Source organism: Euphorbia lathyris, chromosome 2 (genome assembly GCF_963576675.1).
Source record: "Euphorbia lathyris chromosome 2, ddEupLath1.1, whole genome shotgun sequence".
NCBI classification, from domain to species: Eukaryota; Viridiplantae; Streptophyta; class Magnoliopsida; order Malpighiales; family Euphorbiaceae; genus Euphorbia; species Euphorbia lathyris.
Window position 1 is genome coordinate 136788947 of NC_088911.1, and position 18579 is coordinate 136807525.

The 18579-nt window shown below is 36.2% G+C and overlaps 2 protein-coding genes and 1 non-coding gene across 4 annotated transcripts; all 3 read left to right on the top strand.

Moving 5' to 3' along the window:
• Positions 1 to 1880: 1880 nt before the first annotated feature.
• LOC136221283 (small nucleolar RNA R71) lies at positions 1881 to 1987 on the top strand. The gene has a single exon (XR_010685057.1). It is a non-coding gene; the product is annotated as a small nucleolar RNA R71 (small nucleolar RNA).
• Positions 1988 to 9669: 7682 nt separating this feature from the next.
• Positions 9670 to 12431, top strand: LOC136220052 (ubiquitin-conjugating enzyme E2 32). Its single transcript, XM_066007724.1, has 5 exons — positions 9670 to 9901; positions 10832 to 10963; positions 11048 to 11132; positions 11502 to 11665; positions 11744 to 12431. The coding sequence occupies exons 1-5, from the start codon at positions 9791 to 9793 to the stop codon at positions 12170 to 12172; spliced, it is 921 nt and encodes a 306-aa protein (XP_065863796.1). The 5' UTR covers positions 9670 to 9790; the 3' UTR covers positions 12173 to 12431.
• A 242-nt stretch (positions 12432 to 12673) lies between these two features.
• LOC136220051 (DELLA protein RGL1-like) lies at positions 12674 to 17523 on the top strand. Of its 2 annotated transcripts, none has more exons than XM_066007723.1 (2): positions 12674 to 12806; positions 12975 to 15904. In XM_066007723.1, exon 2 carries the CDS (start codon positions 13020 to 13022, stop codon positions 14634 to 14636), a length of 1617 nt encoding a protein of 538 aa, XP_065863795.1. In that variant the 5' UTR covers positions 12674 to 12806; positions 12975 to 13019; the 3' UTR covers positions 14637 to 15904. The 2 variants fall into 2 exon arrangements, with proteins under 2 accessions (XP_065863795.1, XP_065863794.1); XM_066007722.1 differs by lacking the exon at positions 12674 to 12806 and adding an exon at positions 16387 to 17523 and having other exon boundaries at positions 12817 to 14586.
• The last annotated feature ends 1056 nt before the right edge of the window (positions 17524 to 18579 follow it).

Here is an 18579-nt window from a genome sequence, read left to right on the forward strand (position 1 = left end):
CTATCCTATTTCTAACAACTTCTTTCAATTTTTCTTCTTGATCGCTTGTTAATTTGTTAGAAATAATTATAGGTAGAGAATCGCCTTCGCCTAAGAAAGCGTACCTCAAATGACTGGGTAACTCTTTAAGTTCTAATTTAGGGGGTGTTACAATTGAAGGCGGAACTGGTCCATCTTCTCTAATCAAAGGCTCTGGGTCCTTATCATCTAATTCCTCATCTATTATAGGTTCAATCATTTCTTCACTTTGAATTACATCATTGACACATTCCTCGACTAAATCAAGTTTCATACAAGTGAATTCCTCCATAGGGTATTTCATCGCTTTGTTCATGTTAAACTCGACCTTATCTTCTCCTATCCTTAAAACTACCTTCCCTTCCGACACATCTACTAGAGCGCGTCCCGTGTTCATAAACGGTCTACCGAAAATTAAAGGGCAATTTACATCATATGCAAAGTCTAATATAACAAAATCGGTAGGAAAAATAAATTTATCGACTTTGACTAAAACATCTTCAATTATACCATACGGCCTTTTAGTGGTTTGATTCGCTAATTGCAAAACCATATTGGTACGTTTAATATCTTCTTCTAAACCTAACTTGTTAAAAATAGACAATGGCATTAAGTTTATACTTGCTCCTAAATCACAAAGACAACTTGGGAATTCAATATCTCCCAACTTACACGGAATAGTAAAACATCCGGGATCCTTGAGTTTAGTGGGCAAATTACTTGATACTATTGAACTACAGTCTTCAGTTAACGAAATGGATGAAATTCCTTCCCAACTGATTTTCTTTGAAATCAAATCTTTTAAAAACTTACCGTAGTTAGGAATTTGTGTGATTGCATCCATAAATGTCAAATTGATGTGCAAATTTTTAAGTTTATCCAAAAACGTTAGAAGTTGTTTATCATAGTCCTTATTTCGGACTTTGTGTGGAAAAGGTGGTTTGGGTACAAAAGTTTTGGTACCTGCGTCAGATGGTGAATTATTTGTGTTTAAGATATCTTCTTTGGACTTTGGTAAATCAGTTCCCGAAAATGTTACATCTTTGGGCATTTCAGGCCCTTGATAATTTTTTCCTGAACGAAGAGTAATAACCTTCACCTGCTCTTTCGGATTTTCTTCCGTATGGCTGGGAAGACTTCCCTCTTTTCGGGATGGAATTGATTTAGCAAGTTGACCAATTTGAATCTCCAAATTATGGATGCTAGATGAGTGGTTTTTAATAAGCTGATCGAATTTATTTTCGATCCGTTTAAAACCATCGTCGTGATTACTTATTTTTCCACTGATAGCATCTATAAACTTGTCGATTTTAGAAGATAAAGTGCTAATCGTATCTCTTGACTGATTTTGATAATTAGTGGTACGATTTTGATTAGCACTGGCATTATTGTTACTGTTATCTTTCCAGTTAAAGTTAGGATGATTCCTCCATCCAGCATTATAGGTATTAGAATAAGGATTATTAGTTTGGTTTTGCCCTTGGACAAAATTTACCTGTTCGATCTCACTCATATTTTCATAGTCCATATCCGTTTGGACTGGATTACCATTGGTATCGCGTGGTGCCATAAACTTGTCAATTTTATGCGATAAAGCAGAAAATTGGGCTTGTAGCATCGCGACTGGATCAAGTTCAACTATACCTTTAACTGATGGTGTGGTTGAGGATGATGGTTTTGCCACCAGTATATGTCCACGTTCCGCGGGCCACATACTGCTGTTGATTGCCATTTCCTCTAAAAGTTCTCTCGCTTGGGCTGATGTTTTCTTCATAAATAGCCCTCCCGACATAGCATCTAATGAACCCCTAGTTGTAGGATTTAGTCCATTGTAAAATGTTTGCATTAAAAGTTCAGCGGGTAATTGGTGGTGTGGGCATAAACGTTGAAGTTCTTTAAAACATTCCCAAGTTTCATAAAGAGTCTCATTGTCATTTTGAGAAAAAGATGTTAACTCCTTTATGACTCTTGCGGTTTTTGCTAAAGGAAAATATTTAGATAAAAACGCTTGGGCTAATTGTTCCCAAGTGGCAAAAGTTGCGGCTGGCATAGAAGTTAACCATTCTTTGGCTCTGTCCTTCAAGGTGAAGGGAAAGAGGCGAAGTTTGATTGCTTCTGCAGTCACATCTGGAATTTTAAAAGTGTCACAAATTTCAAGGAAATTTGTTAAGTGGGTGTTAGGATTTTCGTTAGGTAACCCATAAAATGTTACATTATTTTGCAACATATTAAGCAAGGCTGGCTTAATTTCAAATTGGTTTGTGGTGATTCTGGGTCTAACGATATTATTGGTTACACCGGCCACACCTGGCCTAGCGTATTCCATAAGTGTTGGTGGGTCTGCCATTTTTTCTGGCTTGGTATATGTTTTTACTGGGGTCTTATTTTTGTTTTTCTTATTTTTCTTGTTCTTCCTAATGGTTTTCTCAATTTCTGGGTCTATAGGGTCTGGTACAATGCCTGAACTTCGAGAACTGCGCATGAACCTGAAATCTTGCACGAACCGAAACTACCTACAAAACAGAATTTTGAAAAATAAATAAATTAGTAAATGAAAACTATTAAATTATAAAAGTTAAAATAAGTATGTTTAAACCTAGATTCGAAATAAAACACGAAAAATTTAAAATTTTGTCAAAAATTTTGGCGTTCCCCGACAACGGCGCCAAAAACTTGTTGAGCGATTTCCGCAAGTGCACGGTATACGCTTGTAGTAATAAAAGATATCGAACCCACAGGGAACGCTTTTTAACTAAAACTTTATTTAATTCGGTTTAGTCACGTGTTTAGGTTTAACAAAAGAATATCGTTTAATTGATTGAATTGGTTTTGGTAAATTAGGATTAGATAGAAGGATTATATTGAGTTTAGAGAACAGTTCCGTCTTTGTGGTTTTGATTACAAGACAGATATTTTCGCAATTGGAATAAAATAGAACTTATTTTCATAAAGCAAAGAAAACAACTTTAACTTTGTAAGATTATGGACATGTAACAATATAGCGATTTATTCAATTAAATGGCTTTGAACCATAGAAATCCCCCTGATGTTGAGGTGATTCCTACCTTAATCAAGCTAGTGTTTTATGTCTGATAAGCCGCGATCAGCGATCATGTCATCCATAAAAACTAAATCTGTCAAGTGTTCAACAAAGTTCTTATATGAATAAGATGGAATAGAACGTTTTAATAAAAACACCAATTTATCATTTTGAAAATCATTTTGTCAGAACAATATCAAAATAACAACAGTAAGAATGTATTGAATAAATAAGTATATCATTAATGAAATGTGAATTTTCACAAGTTAACAGAGAAGTAGAAACTTGGATAGCATTGTAACGAAAACTTTGAGATCCGGGTCGTCAATCTTTCTCTCAAACTCCGTAGGTTCGTCAAACCTCATGCGCTTCAGCCGTCAATTCTTCTCGCTGGATCTTCGGAATAGAGACTGATCTTGTCCACTACCAGAATGAAAACTAAACTAATACTGTTTATAACTAATCTAATAACAATTCGTGTACAGCACGATTGTTTACATAGAAATGAAATCTAAACTTTCTGATTCTTTTCTGAATCAGAAACTCAACATAATAACTTTCTTCTCTAATTTCTCTAACTTTTTCCAACCTTGATTTCTTGAAATGGATCACTTATTTATAGTTGTTGAAGGGTTGTAAATGATGGGTCGTGTCCGCTGGTGAAGGGTTGCTTTTATCTGAACGAACAGACTCGTTTTTCCGATTTAAACATGTGTTTTGTGTGCAGAAGGGTTCGCTGTCGCGACTGAGATTCTGAAAATCTCAGTCGCGACAGGGGGTATAGGGACGAGTGAAAACTTCGTTTTTCTCCCGAGCTGGCCTCCGCAAGTCGCGACTGAGATTCTCAAAATCTCAGTCGCGACAGAGAGATGTTTCCCTGTCTCTCGACTGCTTTTCGTCCTCCTTGAGCGTTCTTCTGACTGATATGCATTCTTGGTATGTTTTTTAGGTTTTTCCTCCATTTTAGCTCCGTTTTGGCTTCGTTTTCGCTCCTATTTGGATTTAACCAAATAATTAAGTACCTTGCATCAAAGAAGTAAATAAAGACGTAAAAGTATTCCAAATGAATATAATTAGCACGATTTTAATGTAAATTTAACGTATTTATATATGTTATTTTAGGTATATTTTGGGCTTAACAATTAATGGTTTTCGAGAAATTTTTAGAGATTTTCTTTGTTAGTGTGATTTTGGGTTCTATTTATTTTTCTCACATTTTATCACTTAATCTAATTAATTCATTAGCAAAAAAATTAAAGTTTTTGAAAATTAAAATTCTGAATTCAATTAATTCTTATCTAAAATTTGATCTATATAAATAAAATATATCGAAATTTATTTCTACTAAAGCGTTTTGTGGCTGTGCAGAATATAATAAATTTTAAGTATAGAAATAGATTTCAAGTATCAAAATGTAAACATGATAAAATTCGGATACTAAAAATTATTATACTATCAAAGCTAAGTTAATTTGACATTTCACGCCACCTTTAAGAACTGAGTTGTTACTCAAAAATTGATTTGGACTAAATTGACCCTTCATGCCGACTTGAAGGGCCAATTTAATCCTTTATTCAAATAAGGCCTAAACATATTAAGCCCATTAGCCACTCCAACTCGCTGAAAGTGACATAATACGTCTTTTATTTTTTCTCAAGTGGAGAAGATTTTGACCACTCGTTTTCGGTTGACTTCTCAAATAAAATTTTAGTGTTCTCTTCAAAATAATTTACACATTCTTCAAACATATTTTGCATTAGCTTCTCTAAATTCATACATATTTTGAAATACTATCCTCAAATACCGTAAATTTTTATAAAAGAAAAAATGTCCAATTCCATATGAGAAGTTGATTAAAAGGTGAGTGGTCCTTACGGATCAACATCTACTCCGGTTGAGAGAAAAAAATAAAAGGCATGTTAAGTTACTTTAAGGGAGTTGAAGTGGCTAATGAGCTATGAAGCACTGATACGGGTACGCATACTGGTGCGGGTACCTGTACGGGTACGGCAAACGGCATTTCTAAAAAATATGAGATACGGGTATGGCGGGGATACGGCAAATTTTATATATAATTAATAATATATATATCATTTATAATGAAAATTCAAAAGATACATAAATATATAAATCACAAATCATATTCATAAAGTCATTATAAAAACACAAATAATACTTTCAAGTCATTATAAAACCACAAATAACCCTATATATACCTGTAATCTTGGATTATTTCATTTTAATCCTTCTATTTACTGAGTTTTTTTTAAAAAACCTTACTTTCAAAGTTTTTTTTTTAAAAAAAAACCCCTAAAGTATCCCCGAAGTGTCCCCGGCGTGTCCCCGCGTATCCCCTCATTTAAAAAAGAAAGAAAAAAGGGGATACTTTCCAGGCGAATCCCGTACGTATCCCGGCGAATCCCCGCACCCGAGTATCGGATACGCGTACGGTGACCTCCGGGAAGTATCGGTGCTTCATAGCTAATGAGTTAAAGTGATCAAAATGAATTACTTTAAGATGCTTTATATAATTTAGACTTAAAAGAAATATTAGGAAGCATAATTTTTATTAATTATTTTTCTTGTTTTTTTATTTAAAAAAAATACATTATTAAACTCCTAAATTATCTAATTTTACTTTATAAAGTCTTTAAATATTGTCCATTTGTACATTCGTTACCATAAAAAGATTAAGTGATCATAGATGTAATTTACCAATTTTCTGTTATAATATTTCTATTTTCCTTTACTATAATTTTTTTAAAGTGAAATGAGATATGTAATAATCCGTCTATTTAGAAATTGACATATCACTTCTATTATTAATATGACATTATCTGAAGTGACGAGCTAATAGCAATCTCCATGATATCTTATAAAGTCTTTAAATTTAGAGGTTTGTATGATTTAAGCCTAACAGAAATATTAGGAATCATAAATTCTATTAATTATTTTTCTTTCTCTTTTTATTTAAAAAAAATACAATATTAAACTCCTAAATTATCTAATTTGACTTTATAAAGTCTTTAAATATTGTTGGTTTGTTGGTTCATGACCATAAAGAAAAAGAAAAAAAAAATTAAAGGACCATAGATATATTTTACAATCTTTTTATCCTACAATATTTACATCAACTCTGTTGCTAATGTGACATCATTTGAAGTAACGAGTTCAGTCCACCATAAAAAAATCTTTAATTACCATGGTTTTTAAGGAGAACTAATAATGATCTCCCCAATCTCTTATAAAGTCTTTAAATATTGTCCATTTGTCCGTTCAAGGCCATAAAAAATTAAGGGACCATGAATGTAATTTACTATCATTTTTTTTGCTACAATATTTATAATTTCATCTAGTAGGAAAATTCTAAGATGAAACAACATCAGTAGTGATTCGTCAACTCAAATACTATCATGCCAACTCTACTATTAACATGGCATCATCCGAGGTGATTAAATAACCTTTCCAACAATGTTCCTTACTTCTTTCATCTAAGAATAAGGGTAAATTGCTCCAATGGTTACTGAAATTTAGAATTTCATTTTGTTTCAATAAAATCATTGAATTTCATTTTATTGAAATAAAGTCATTGTATTCATTTTAGATATAAACAAATTATTGGAACAGTGACATGAGAGCCATGTTGAAAATGACCAATTATTACATATGATTGAAACTATCATGTCGAGAAAATTAGGGCATTTAACCTCAGTTTGGCAGAATGCACAAGCAATTGTTGAAAGCTCTAAGAACCTCCCCTCCCATGGATTCTCGTAGTAGTGACGGGCAAAATGGGAGTAGTCTAAATTGTGAAAATGGATAGTGGAGAGCAATACAAGCATCAAGAGAAATACATCTTTGTGCTTTCCTACATTCGATTATTTGGTCTAAGAAGACCCGATACTATGAGATTAAAGATGTAACTCATTCTAAAAGGTGCTCAGAGGAGCAGAAAACTTAGAGGATAACATCTTTTCTATTCTAAAGGTGGAGCTAAAAGCTGAGATTAAGTTCCCATAGTGTCACAATCGTAAAATAAACTAAATTATCACACATTTCCATTTTATATATAGAGATTAGACCTGTCAACTGGCCCGGGTACCCGCCCGGTCCGCCTAGGCTCGTGCCCCTTAAGCTGGGCTTGGACAATGAAAATGGAACTTAGACCCAGTCCGGTTCAGGTCCACTAAAACCCGTCTATTTTTTGGATGGATTTGGGATTAATAAAAATAGCACGGGCCAGTCCAGCCCGGTCCGCTTATTAATACTAATTAATAAATATATATATTTATTTTTTATAATTAAAAATTATATATGTATTTAGGTGAGTTTATATGGATTGAGTTTCAGATTTGATTTTTAAGCCCGAACCCAACATGGCCCGAGTCCGCCTAAATTAATAGCGGACTGGAGTGAACTGGGTTTGGACTGAATATTTTTACCTAAAAACCTAATAAGCCCGACCCGAATCTAACCCATAGCCAAATCTAACAAACGCAACAAAAACTCGAGTTTATCCTTTATAGATAAGCTATGTAACAGTTCCTTAATCAAACACATCAAACTCAAGAAAAAAATCGAGTAAATAAACACCCTTAAAATTTTCTTTATTGTGTCAAATTCTATGCGGCAACAATGAGCGGAGATTATTATCAATTTTTTTTAAACCAATTATCATCAATTTTAAATAGGCAAAAAGCATATTTAAGCCCCTGAACTTTACTTGTTTTAAGGATCAAGCCCCTGATCAAATATTTTTCCACATTGAACCCCTGATCATTGATTTTGTTATGGATTTGGCCCTTATTTAACTTTTCTGTCGAGTTTGGACTGCATACATCGTTAGAGCGATTCGGCTTGTTGACATGGACAAATAAAAAAAAGATTTATTTGACTAGGAGAGATAAAAAATCAAAAATTAAAACGAAATTATAGAAATTAATTTTCAGTATATTCTTCCAAACTCGATTTTCTTCTCTCTTATTTTGTGATTTTCAACATTAGAATTGCCAAATCGATCTTCTCATCTCCTAAACTCGATAGAAAAGTTAAATAAGGGTCAAATCCATAACAAAATCAATGATCAGGGGTTCAATGTGGAAAAATAATTGATCAGGGGCTTGATCCTTAAAACAGGTAAAGTTCAGGGACTTAAATATTTTGATTGCACGAGCTAGCCAGCCAATCCAGCTGTTTTCTTGCTTCCATCCGCCTATCTGATCTTTTGAATAGGCTTTCAGCTTCAATCAAATAGGCCATAGATATAGATCGAGATTCACTCATAAGACAAGCGACTACCAACATGGTGTCTTATAAGGTTTGAAGCACTGCAACTAGCCTCTATACCCGTCGAAGAGATGGATCCTCTGGACACCGAAATTCGGGTCACCCCTTTTGACTCAGAAGAGATAGAGCGGGGGTTGGTAGCCGTCAATAGCCCAGATGGAGATAGAATGTGGGGAGACCCCGATCTCCATGAGGATGACGATTGGGGAGTGGTTACCCCAAAGCAAGAAAACCCAACAGCCAAAAAAAAGTCAAATTAAAGGAAGTAAGAGAAGTGAAAAATGATAAAAATATAGAAGTAAGAAGCAGCCTAAGAAGAAGGTAAAATTGCCCGATGACTCCCTAAAGCAAGAATGTTGGGTTCCGGTCACCCTTGCGGACCACCTGAAATCCAAAAGAAAAGAGCAACAAAACCACTCCTCAGATGAAGACCAAGAGGTTTCATCATGCATGATAACGGTGGGCCCTGCTTTGGCAAAGAAAGGCGAATTTCCCCGATTCCTGTTCATGAGCCGAGAGAAGAATGCACACTGCCTACCCTAATCGAGTTGCTTGAAGATTTCGAGATTAGCGATAGCAATGCTATTAAAGATAAGGAGAAGGCTTCTCTCGAATGTATGAAGGGGAAGACCGAAGGCATCTTTTCAAAAGCATTTCCTACCACGCCTGAAGCTAGCATATACCCGCCATGGCGGAGAGGCGGCCATATGTTGCAGAGGTGTGTCGAGGCCTGCTACGCAGAGGCTCACAGGGAAGAAAGAGGGGCAAGTTCACCTTGATAGCTAGAATGGACAGGGGGCATGGCGGCCGTGGTCCCTTTTTTTTTCTCTTACGGAGGAAGATGATGATGAGGATTTACTCACTGATGAAGACGCCATGAGTCATGATTAGAGAAAATGCTCTATTTTCATCGAAAAAAGACGGGTTTTAGCAACTTTTAGGAGCTCAAAGAAAGAATTTTAGAACATGATTAGGATGTTCTCAATCTAGATTGCTCAGCAAGGAAAAATGCTTATATTGTTAGGTAATGCTTTTTGCCTTTTAAATATGTCACCTTTGATACTTTATTTATTTATTTTTATACTATTTTTATTGAAAGCCCAATTTTAAGCCCAGCCCAGGTTAGATAAATATCGAGGATTGAGGTCACCGTGTGTACCGACTGAAAAAGCAATAATTAAACAAGGAACCACTTGAAACAAAGCCACTAGGGCCCTTATCCAATAACTAAGTGCCACGTACCTAATATTACATCCAAATGACGTGTCAAGTAAACAGCTAAAGTCGTCTTCGTCACCAGCTTCTCTCTACTAATAACAAACTTCTCTCATTTTCCGATTAATTTCAAACCTTCCCATACCGGCGTCTCCTATCTCGGCCAGTCGTCTACTCGCAGATACCATTTCTAAAGTCGTGGTCGGATTGGAGATCAGATCTGGTGATCTAATGGCTGAAGATAAGTATAATTTGAAGAATCCGGCGGTGAAGAGGATTTTGCAGGAGGTGAAAGAGATGCAATCTAATCCATCTGATGATTTCATGAGTTTGCCTCTTGAGGTTCGTTTCTATTCCTGAATTCCATGTTCTGTTTCTTTTCAAATTTATGTTGTGTTTCTGGTTTATTTGTCTCTTGTTTGTTTTTGCTGATTTCCTGAAACGTATACGATGGATTATAGATCAGATTTTTCTCTTATCATATGGGCGATTTGTCGGGTTTTGATTGTGTAGCATAATGTTGAAATCCTGGGACCGCCTCGTTTATGTACTCGGCGCCTGCTCTAGCCACAGCTTTGGCTTTCAAAATTGATCTAACTCTGGTTCCAGTGAAAGAAATGAAAGCAAGGGGAAAGATTGACTTCCTTTGTACGTCTTTCTCCCATGCTTTACACCCAAAGGTTCAGGCTGGATTGTAGGAATTGGGCTTCGAAGTTTGGATCGGAGTTTAATTGATGACGGTTTTCAATTTTGACGGCTAATTATGACTTGCTATCATCATTATTTTGGCTGCGTAGATGTAATTTTTTACTTTTTAATTATTAATCTCGACTTGGAAGTGTCCGAAGTTATTTCGTATCTGTTTTATTTTTTTTTCGAAGAATGATTTCTAGAACCAATCAAAACGTAGCTTTTGCTCTTGCGCAGTTGTATAGTGATTTATAATTGATGGATAGTTTCTATTTTATAGTGATCTAATTCAATGTGAGTAATTTTGTCCTGGGGGCGAAGGCGATTTAAAATCAGGTGGAGAGCCTCAATTGCAACTGAAATTAATGGTTGATATTTCCTTACTGTGTTACTGAAAATTACTAAAGGTCTTTATGCTGAAATTAAGTGAAATATTCGTGCGGGTCTCTCATTTTTGGTTGATTTACTTTGCCTCTCTGCAAGGCTATACTGTCTTGCTACCTTAGGGTCCTGTTGGGTGATGGCTGTTAGGTAGTAAATTACTCTTTAGGTTATAATATTTTTATATATACTTGTTTTCAGGAGAACATATTTGAATGGCAATTTGCCATCAGGGGCCCCTGTGATACTGAATTTGAGGGTGGAATCTATCATGGACGGATTCAGTTGCCTTCAGAATATCCATTCAAGCCTCCTTCCTTTATGCTGTTGACAGTAAGATTCACTTCTATTAAGATTTGTTGTTCTCCAGCCTCCATATAGGCAATGTGCTAACTTGGGTTTCTTCTCTTTTTCCAGCCCAATGGGCGTTTTGAGACCCAAACAAAAATATGCTTAAGCATATCAAATCACCATCCTGAGCACTGGCAGCCATCATGGAGTGGTATGTTTCTCTTTAAAATCACTGCTAATGTGTTAGATATTAGAATGAGGGTGTTGTTCAATAAATATCTGGACATCCATATCTTTATGCTGCTTCAGCAGTAATATGGTAATAGCTTATTGGTACAGTTCAGAAAAAGGGAGCTAGGGTATGTGGTGTATTGAAACCAATGCTGGTACATGGAATTCCAAGATCTTATACTTCACATGTAATCAATTATCTATCTAATCTGTTTGTTAATGGAAAATCAAGGTTGGAATACACAAGCATGCTAGTAGCCCTACTATTTAATCCAAAATGGAAATATGTTAGCTCCCTCTTTGTTGAACCTGGCTAATGTTGGATGAATTTGCACGTTCTTGTTGGCAGTACGGACAGCTCTGGTAGCTCTTATTGCATTTATGCCTACCAGTCCAAATGGTGCACTGGGTTCGCTTGACTACAAGAAGGAAGAGAGGCGTGCGCTGGCCATCAAATCTCGTGAAGCAGCCCCTAGATTTGGGACTACTGAGCGCCAAAAACTCATGGATGAGGTTTCTTGAATCCCTATTTTTGTATGATATTTGCACATTTCCCTTGGACACTCTGTGATCAACTTAAAAATGCTGCAGATCCATGAGTATATGCTAAGCAAGGCACCACCTGTTCCTCAACAGAGCTCTACCAAGGATTCCGAAGAACCTACTAACAGAGAGGGTGAGGACCAGTCAAGTTCACAAGAAGCAGCCAATGCTGAGCAACTTCCAAATCCAGCAGTTGATGAGAATCCTTCCATAGGTAATAGGATTATTGAAGAAGTGCCCGAGGCTCCTGTCAATCCCAATCCTGAAAATGCAAGAGCAAATGCATCAAGAGAGTTTCCTGCTAGGGGTTCAACTAATCAGGTGTTGCATAATCCAGAGAACATGGTTCAAAAATCGGCTGATGATCGTTTGTTCACATGGGCTGCTGTTGGACTCACCATTGCTATTATGGTTCTTTTGCTGAAGAAGTTTTTGAAATCCAGTGGATACGGTGCCGTTTTCATGGATGAGTCATAAATGTAGTAGTATCATCTAGATTGAAACAATTTGGTTTCTGAGTTATAGAGAAGAAAAGTGAAAGCATACAAAGGCAAAGGAAGAGCCAGTGAGGAAAGTTCTACCAAGATTTTCACCAAGATTGGTATAATTTGTAATATACTGTAAACCTCGTGACATGCTCAATGATTGTAATTAATAATTTAGGAGCATGGATATAAGTTTGTAAGTATTCTTATTTCTTTATATGATCAACGTCAAGATATTTTACTTTGGTGAAGGAATTACAATAATTTAGGAGCATGGATATAAGTTTGTAAGTATTGTTATTTCTTTATATGATCAATGTCAAGATATTTTACTTTGGTGAAGGAAGGTGCAAGGCGATCTGATTGTACAATTGTTTGGTTAATTCATTTATATTATCTTTTTGTATACAAATACGAGTGGCAGATACAAGGCAGCAATTAATGAGCTGTCGATTTTAACATCATGTTAAATTTTAGATTGAATACTATATTTTATGGTTCTGGCTTTTAGATGATTTTGATGATGCTTACTTTGGGTTTTCCGTTGGCTATCAATGCAGCATATGTGATACCTAGCCTTGTTTTCTCTTGGAAGATGATATCCAAGCTGACAAAATTATTCGAAGGTAAGTGTTTCACTTTCCCTTTCAACCTTTTTGTCCTTTATAGAGGGGACCTAAACGTTCTGCAATGGTTCTATCTGTGTATAACTAGACGTATTTGTAAATTTGTACTAGTTTTAAGATTGAGAAAGCAACATCAGCTTTTTTTTTAGCAGTTGAGCTATGGTGCAGGACAATACTTCTAAGTGTGGAAAGGGGGAAAGGGAGCAGACTAACATGCAAGCAGGATACAACTTCAGACTTGTTGACTCATCCCTGGAGGAACACTTTTTGTCGGAGTATCAGCAACAAGAATCAAATACGCATGGGTGGCTGTTTTATGATGATCCTAGCTTCAGTGTATTTTCTCCTCAACAATTCTCATCATGGCCAGATCAAAGTGATCAAACTCAAAATGGAATTCAAGATATTCTTGAACCCAAGAAGAAAAATGAGCGACCATCTTCCTTGGCATCGCTTCAGCTGCTAAATGATTATGCTAATGGGTTTAACAGTTTGAGCAGCGAAAGAACAATTGAACCATGCAATGTTTCACTTTGCACAGAGGTGGCTGACCGGAGATTGTCTACTGTAGAATTGGTGAGCATGGCAGGAGAAAGGTTTATACAATCCCGTACGGCAAGGATTGATGTTATCTCTATTCTTGATAATCCTTTTGGTTTCTCCATTCCTGGCCTTCCCGGAGAGGAGGCTGAAAAGGTGGAGCTTGCTGAAGTCCTTTTGGCTGCTGCTGATAAAGTAGGCAATCAACAGTTTGATCATGCGAACAGATTGCTCAATCTTTGTGATTGCTCTTCTTCCAGTACCGGAAATCCAGTCCAAAGAATAGTGTACTACTTTTCTGAAGCTCTACGTATGAGGATTGATCGAGAAATAGGGAAAATCAGAACAAATGGAAAATGCCAGTCTGGTGTTATTGATAATTTCACACACATTCCGAACTCCATTATCCAAGCATGTTTTGAAGGAATTCCCTTTTACCAGGCTGCAAATTTGACTGCAATCCAAGCCATTGTAGAAAACGTGGCAGAGGCAAAGAGGGTTCACGTAATCGATCTTAAAATTCGGAATGGACTGCATTGCATTGGCTTGATGCAAGCTTTAGCTTCTCGAACTGACCGTCCTCTCGAACTTCTCAAGATAACTGCTTTGAAAACAACTCCAAACCAATCAGTCGAGGATACAGGTAAACGGTTGATGAGTTATGCTCAAGCTATGAACATTCCCTTTTCTTTCAAATTGGTCACCGTAACAGACTTGATAGATCTCCGAGAAGAATTATTCGAGATAGATTCCGAGGAAGCAGTAGCTGTTTACTCAGAATATGCACTAAACAACCTCATTGTGCAACAAGAACAACTGTCTTCTATAATCAGAGTTATCAACTATATCAGACCTTGCATAATGGTGGTAATCGACTGTGAAGCTAATCACAACTCGCCCGTTTTCGTTAATCGTTTCACCGAAGCTTTGTTTTACTTCAGTGCCTATTTTGATTGTATTGATGCTTGTATGGAACAAGATGATCCAAATAGGATGATTGTGGAATCATTATTCTTAGGTGAAGGAATCAGGAATATTGTGTCTACTGAAGGCAAGGACCGAGACGTTCGCAACGTGAAAATCAATGTTTGGAGGAGTTTCTTTGCCCAATTTGATATGGTGGAGAAGGAACTGAGCGAGTCCTCCTTGTACCAAGCAAAGCTGGTTATTAAGAAATTTGCTTCTGGGAGATTTTGTACACTTGGCATGGATGGGAAAAGCCTAATCTTTGGGTGGAAAGGTACGCCAATTCTTTCTCTTTCTAGTTGGAAGTTCATTTGCCAAGCATAAGAGAAGAATAGAATAGCAAACATGATGTAATCTAGCCTCTCAGTTCATCAAAATCTATAGCTGTGTAATCCTAAAATAATGGGCCATATGGATTTTTCATTTTTTAATGGGTAAATAATTTATTAGTCCTTACATTTTTTACCTAACATACTGTTTAGGCCTTAACTCCGTTGAATAAAACAAAGGTTGAGGACTAAATAATGTATTTTTAAAATACGAAGACGTGTGCTGGGTAAAAATATAGAGACTAATAAATTGTTTATCTTTTTTTAATTAACTTCACCTGAGCAAAGGGTGAGGTGTAAAAATATAATTTTTATCTTATATCGTATAATTAAGGGTTTAATGTTGGGAAGTTGCTACTTATTATAGCTAAGAGTAATTGTATCTTATATGGTATAATTAAGGGTTTAACATTTGGAAGTTGTGCCAAATTCATATAAGCTCTAACAGAGCTTTTACTGTCATGACTAATATGAGTATAGTGATTCCACATTAACATGTGTACCATGGTATCTTCCAGAGTTTAATGGCATTTCATTCTCAAACTTTTTCTAAAATTGAAAAAAAACACACACATACACACAACTCTTGCTTTTTTAAGGGCTAATTACAAATCTAGCCCAACTAAGAGGGGCCATTTATATATCTAATCCACTTTGCTTCCATCTCACCAAATTAGACACTTTCAACCATTTTGGACAAAATTACCCTTTGTTCTCTTCGATCGATCTGCTCCTGCTTCGTCTTCAGTTCATCTTCTTCAATTTCTGATACCAATCGTCAGCGATTTTTGAGATTATTGACGTATTATGTTCAATTTCCCATAGAAATGGTATGTTTTTAGCTACGTCTGGTTTTTTCGTTGGTCTTGTCTCTTTCTTCATCTGGTATCGTTTCAATTTCTTCTATTTTCCACCATTGTTGTCGCATTTGTGACGAAATTTATCGCATTTCGTCGCAAATGCGACAACTGTTGACGCAGCAAAAATGCGACATCGCAGCAGTTCAATTGCTCTTCTCTCTATAAACCAACTAAAATGGATGCAAAACCTGTAAACAAAATATTTATGGCCAGTTTTGATATTATTGTGGCCACTAGAACTTGCTGTGGGGGAAGTGTTGTAGGAAATCTAAAAAAAATAAAAAAAATATACATATTCGGTTATGTTAAAAGAAAAGTCAGGGCTATTTTTGTCAAAAAAAAAAAAAGTCTAATACTTTTTTTCCGAAAGCTACAAGCCGCATTTACCGAAAGCTACAAGCTGCATTTAGGTTGTTAACGATTGATCTTTAATTGTATAATTAGACGTTAGAGGTAAAATAAAAATGTGTTTTGGGATCTAGAAAACGTATTTAATCCAATGCATAGTCATTCCACATGGATTCTGGCCATTTTTCAACTTTCGAATTATAAAGTGGTGTTCAAAAAAATTCTATAGATCTCCCTTGATCCCACGTTATGTTCTAGAGGATGAAAAAAAAATCATATTGGGACAGATTGAGTGACAACTCTGTTATACACAGCCTTCGATGGTCTCCATGGATTTGTCGGAGTTCTTCATTGTAGGCACTTTTTATTCCTTGGTATCTCAGATATCGTCACACCAAATTCCAACAATAAGAGCGTGGTTGACTCAACGAAAAGTATCTTTAATGTTTTATATACTTGTAATCACTCAATGTACATGCCATATCATTATTATTATAAGGTCCATTTAATAAATTTCATGTTGTTAAATTATTTCAGTCCTAACTTGGATATCCCTCCTATTTGCTGGAAGAATATTTGGGCCTTAAAAGTTCCTTATCGCATTAGGAGCTTTCTGTGGCTTAGCGTCAAAAATAGGTTGCTAACTAATGTGGAAAGGAAGAGACGCCATCTAGTTGAGGCTGATACTTGATGTAGGTGCAAAGTGCAGGCAGAAACCATCTGTCATGTTCTAAGGGATTGTGCGAGGAGTAAAAGTGTGGGAAAAAGTGATTATGAGGGAGTTGCTTCCTAACTTCTTTGCCCACTCTGAAAACGATTGGTAGTTAAATGGTGTGAATGGTTTGTTAATGCCTCATTTGGAGCATGGTGCTATCCTCTTTGCCGTTGTCTGCCACCAACTTTGGAAGTGGAGGAATACCGAGGTGTTTGATGGAAAAGCTATTGTGATTCCTAATTTGCCTGGTTTTTTCTCCAAGAGAGTTAACACTATTATCAATAGCTTCAAAGGGGATTATTTAGCCCGTAATTGCCAGAGTTCTGTGTAGCATCTTTTAGGCTGGAGTAGACCGGGGGGAAGGATTGTGAAATTAAATACCGATGGCTCGTGTCTTGTGGACGACAGAATTGCAGCTGGAGGGGTTCTGAGAGATGCTGGGGGCAATTGGGTGTTTGGTTTTTCTCAGAATCTGGGGATGGGCACTTCCTTTTCTGCTGAGCTCTGGGGTATCTTCTCTGGTCTCAGATTGGCTATTGACCTGAGGCTTAAAAGACTGCTCGTGGATTCTGACAACCTTGAAGCAGTTAATATGATTGCTAATAAAAAGGCTATGTGCTTAAGTAGTCGAAACCTTGTTAATGAGATCAGAAGATTGTGCTCTTCTTTCGATACCATCTCCTTTTATCATGTGTACAGAGAGCAGAATAGGGTGGCTGATCGCCTTGCGGCGGAGGGCCATTGAAGGATGCCGGGAATTTTAACCTTCTCTTCTCCTCCGAACTTCCTTTGTTCGATTCTGTCGGATGATCGTGTGGAGGTTAGCTTTCTTAGGCTAATCCCGGGTTAGGTGTTGGTTTTTTGTTGTTTTTTCTTTCCCTTTCCTACCAAAAAAAAAAAATTATCCATTTCAATGGTTGAACTTTATAAGTACTTAATTATAAAAGATCCACTAATTAATTAAACTCTATATTATATTCGTTTTAAAATAAAAAATTAAAAGAAAATATATATAAATAGTCAAAAGACTTAATCAATTAATTTGATAAGTGTGCGATAAAAAGTTCATCATATCATATTGGAGATGCTGTAACCTACCTTCTTCTAATGCCATTTTAGTGCACAAATCATCCACTAGATCTATAGTCAAAAAATTCATCAAAAGCGGATATTTTTACATGAGAAACAAAGCAAGAGAATGAAAAAACTCGTTAAAAGTGACACATTTTTACACGATAGGCCAATTAATGGTAGGAAGTGGAAGTTAATTGTAAATTGATTAAAGGAGTTATTTATGACCATGGTGAAAGCTATGTTAATGTTTGAAATTAAAACTATTAATTTATTCAAAAAGAAAAAAGAAAAAAAAGTTCAAACTATTAACTACAAGTTCAAACTAGCAGTGAAAGCTTGGTAAGCAGAGAAAGAAAAGCGAGGTAAGCTGTGAGTGAGAATACCAAAAGTCTTAAGTTGGCCGGGATTGTGTTTTCCTCGGCTAACAGAGACAAAGGACTAGTTACCCTTGTTGCTAATGTAGCTTCGGATCCTGCTCCGGCCTTTTGGTAGTCGATGAAGCTACCGCTAAGGCTATGAATAGGTAAGTCTATCCTTCTCTTAGGACATGACTCAGAGACAGAGGCAAAGACAATCTATCTTGCTGCTACGAGTGCCTACTCAATAGCCAATTCTTTTCTGCTAAGCTAATTTTTCTATCGGTAATCCACATCAACTAGAAGACATGGACAAGGGTAAAAATATCATCCTTAGGATGATACGCCGCAGAAAAAGCATAAAAAAGGCGATTCCCTGGTCGGTAAGAAGCTAAATCGAAAAAAGAGCTCGAAATGAAACGGACCAGAAAAAAAGAAAGTTATTTAGTTAATCGACAGTAGCGGTAGTATCGCCCTATGTAGCCCTACCTAGGACTTCTTCGGGCTTGTTGATGCCGATTAACTAACTCATATTATCTTGTTGCTTGACTTAGTAGCTCTCCGATCTTCCCTTGAGCTACGCAG

What these genes read in the sequence shown, in the direction of transcription:
- LOC136220051 (XM_066007722.1), top strand. Translation starts at nt 12,966, where the DNA reads ATGGTGCAGGACAATACTTCTAAGTGTGGAAAGGGGGAAAGGGAGCAG. An exon ending in CCTAATCTTTGGGTGGAAAG is followed by an intron (nt 14,587 to 16,386) that starts GTACGCCAATTC and finishes AAATTATTTCAG; the next exon opens with TCCTAACTTGGATATCCCTC.
- LOC136220052 (XM_066007724.1), top strand. Translation starts at nt 9,791, where the DNA reads ATGGCTGAAGATAAGTATAATTTGAAGAATCCGGCGGTGAAGAGGATT. An exon ending in TCATGAGTTTGCCTCTTGAG is followed by an intron (nt 9,902 to 10,831) that starts GTTCGTTTCTAT and finishes ACTTGTTTTCAG; the next exon opens with GAGAACATATTTGAATGGCA. An exon ending in CTGGCAGCCATCATGGAGTG is followed by an intron (nt 11,133 to 11,501) that starts GTATGTTTCTCT and finishes TCTTGTTGGCAG; the next exon opens with TACGGACAGCTCTGGTAGCT.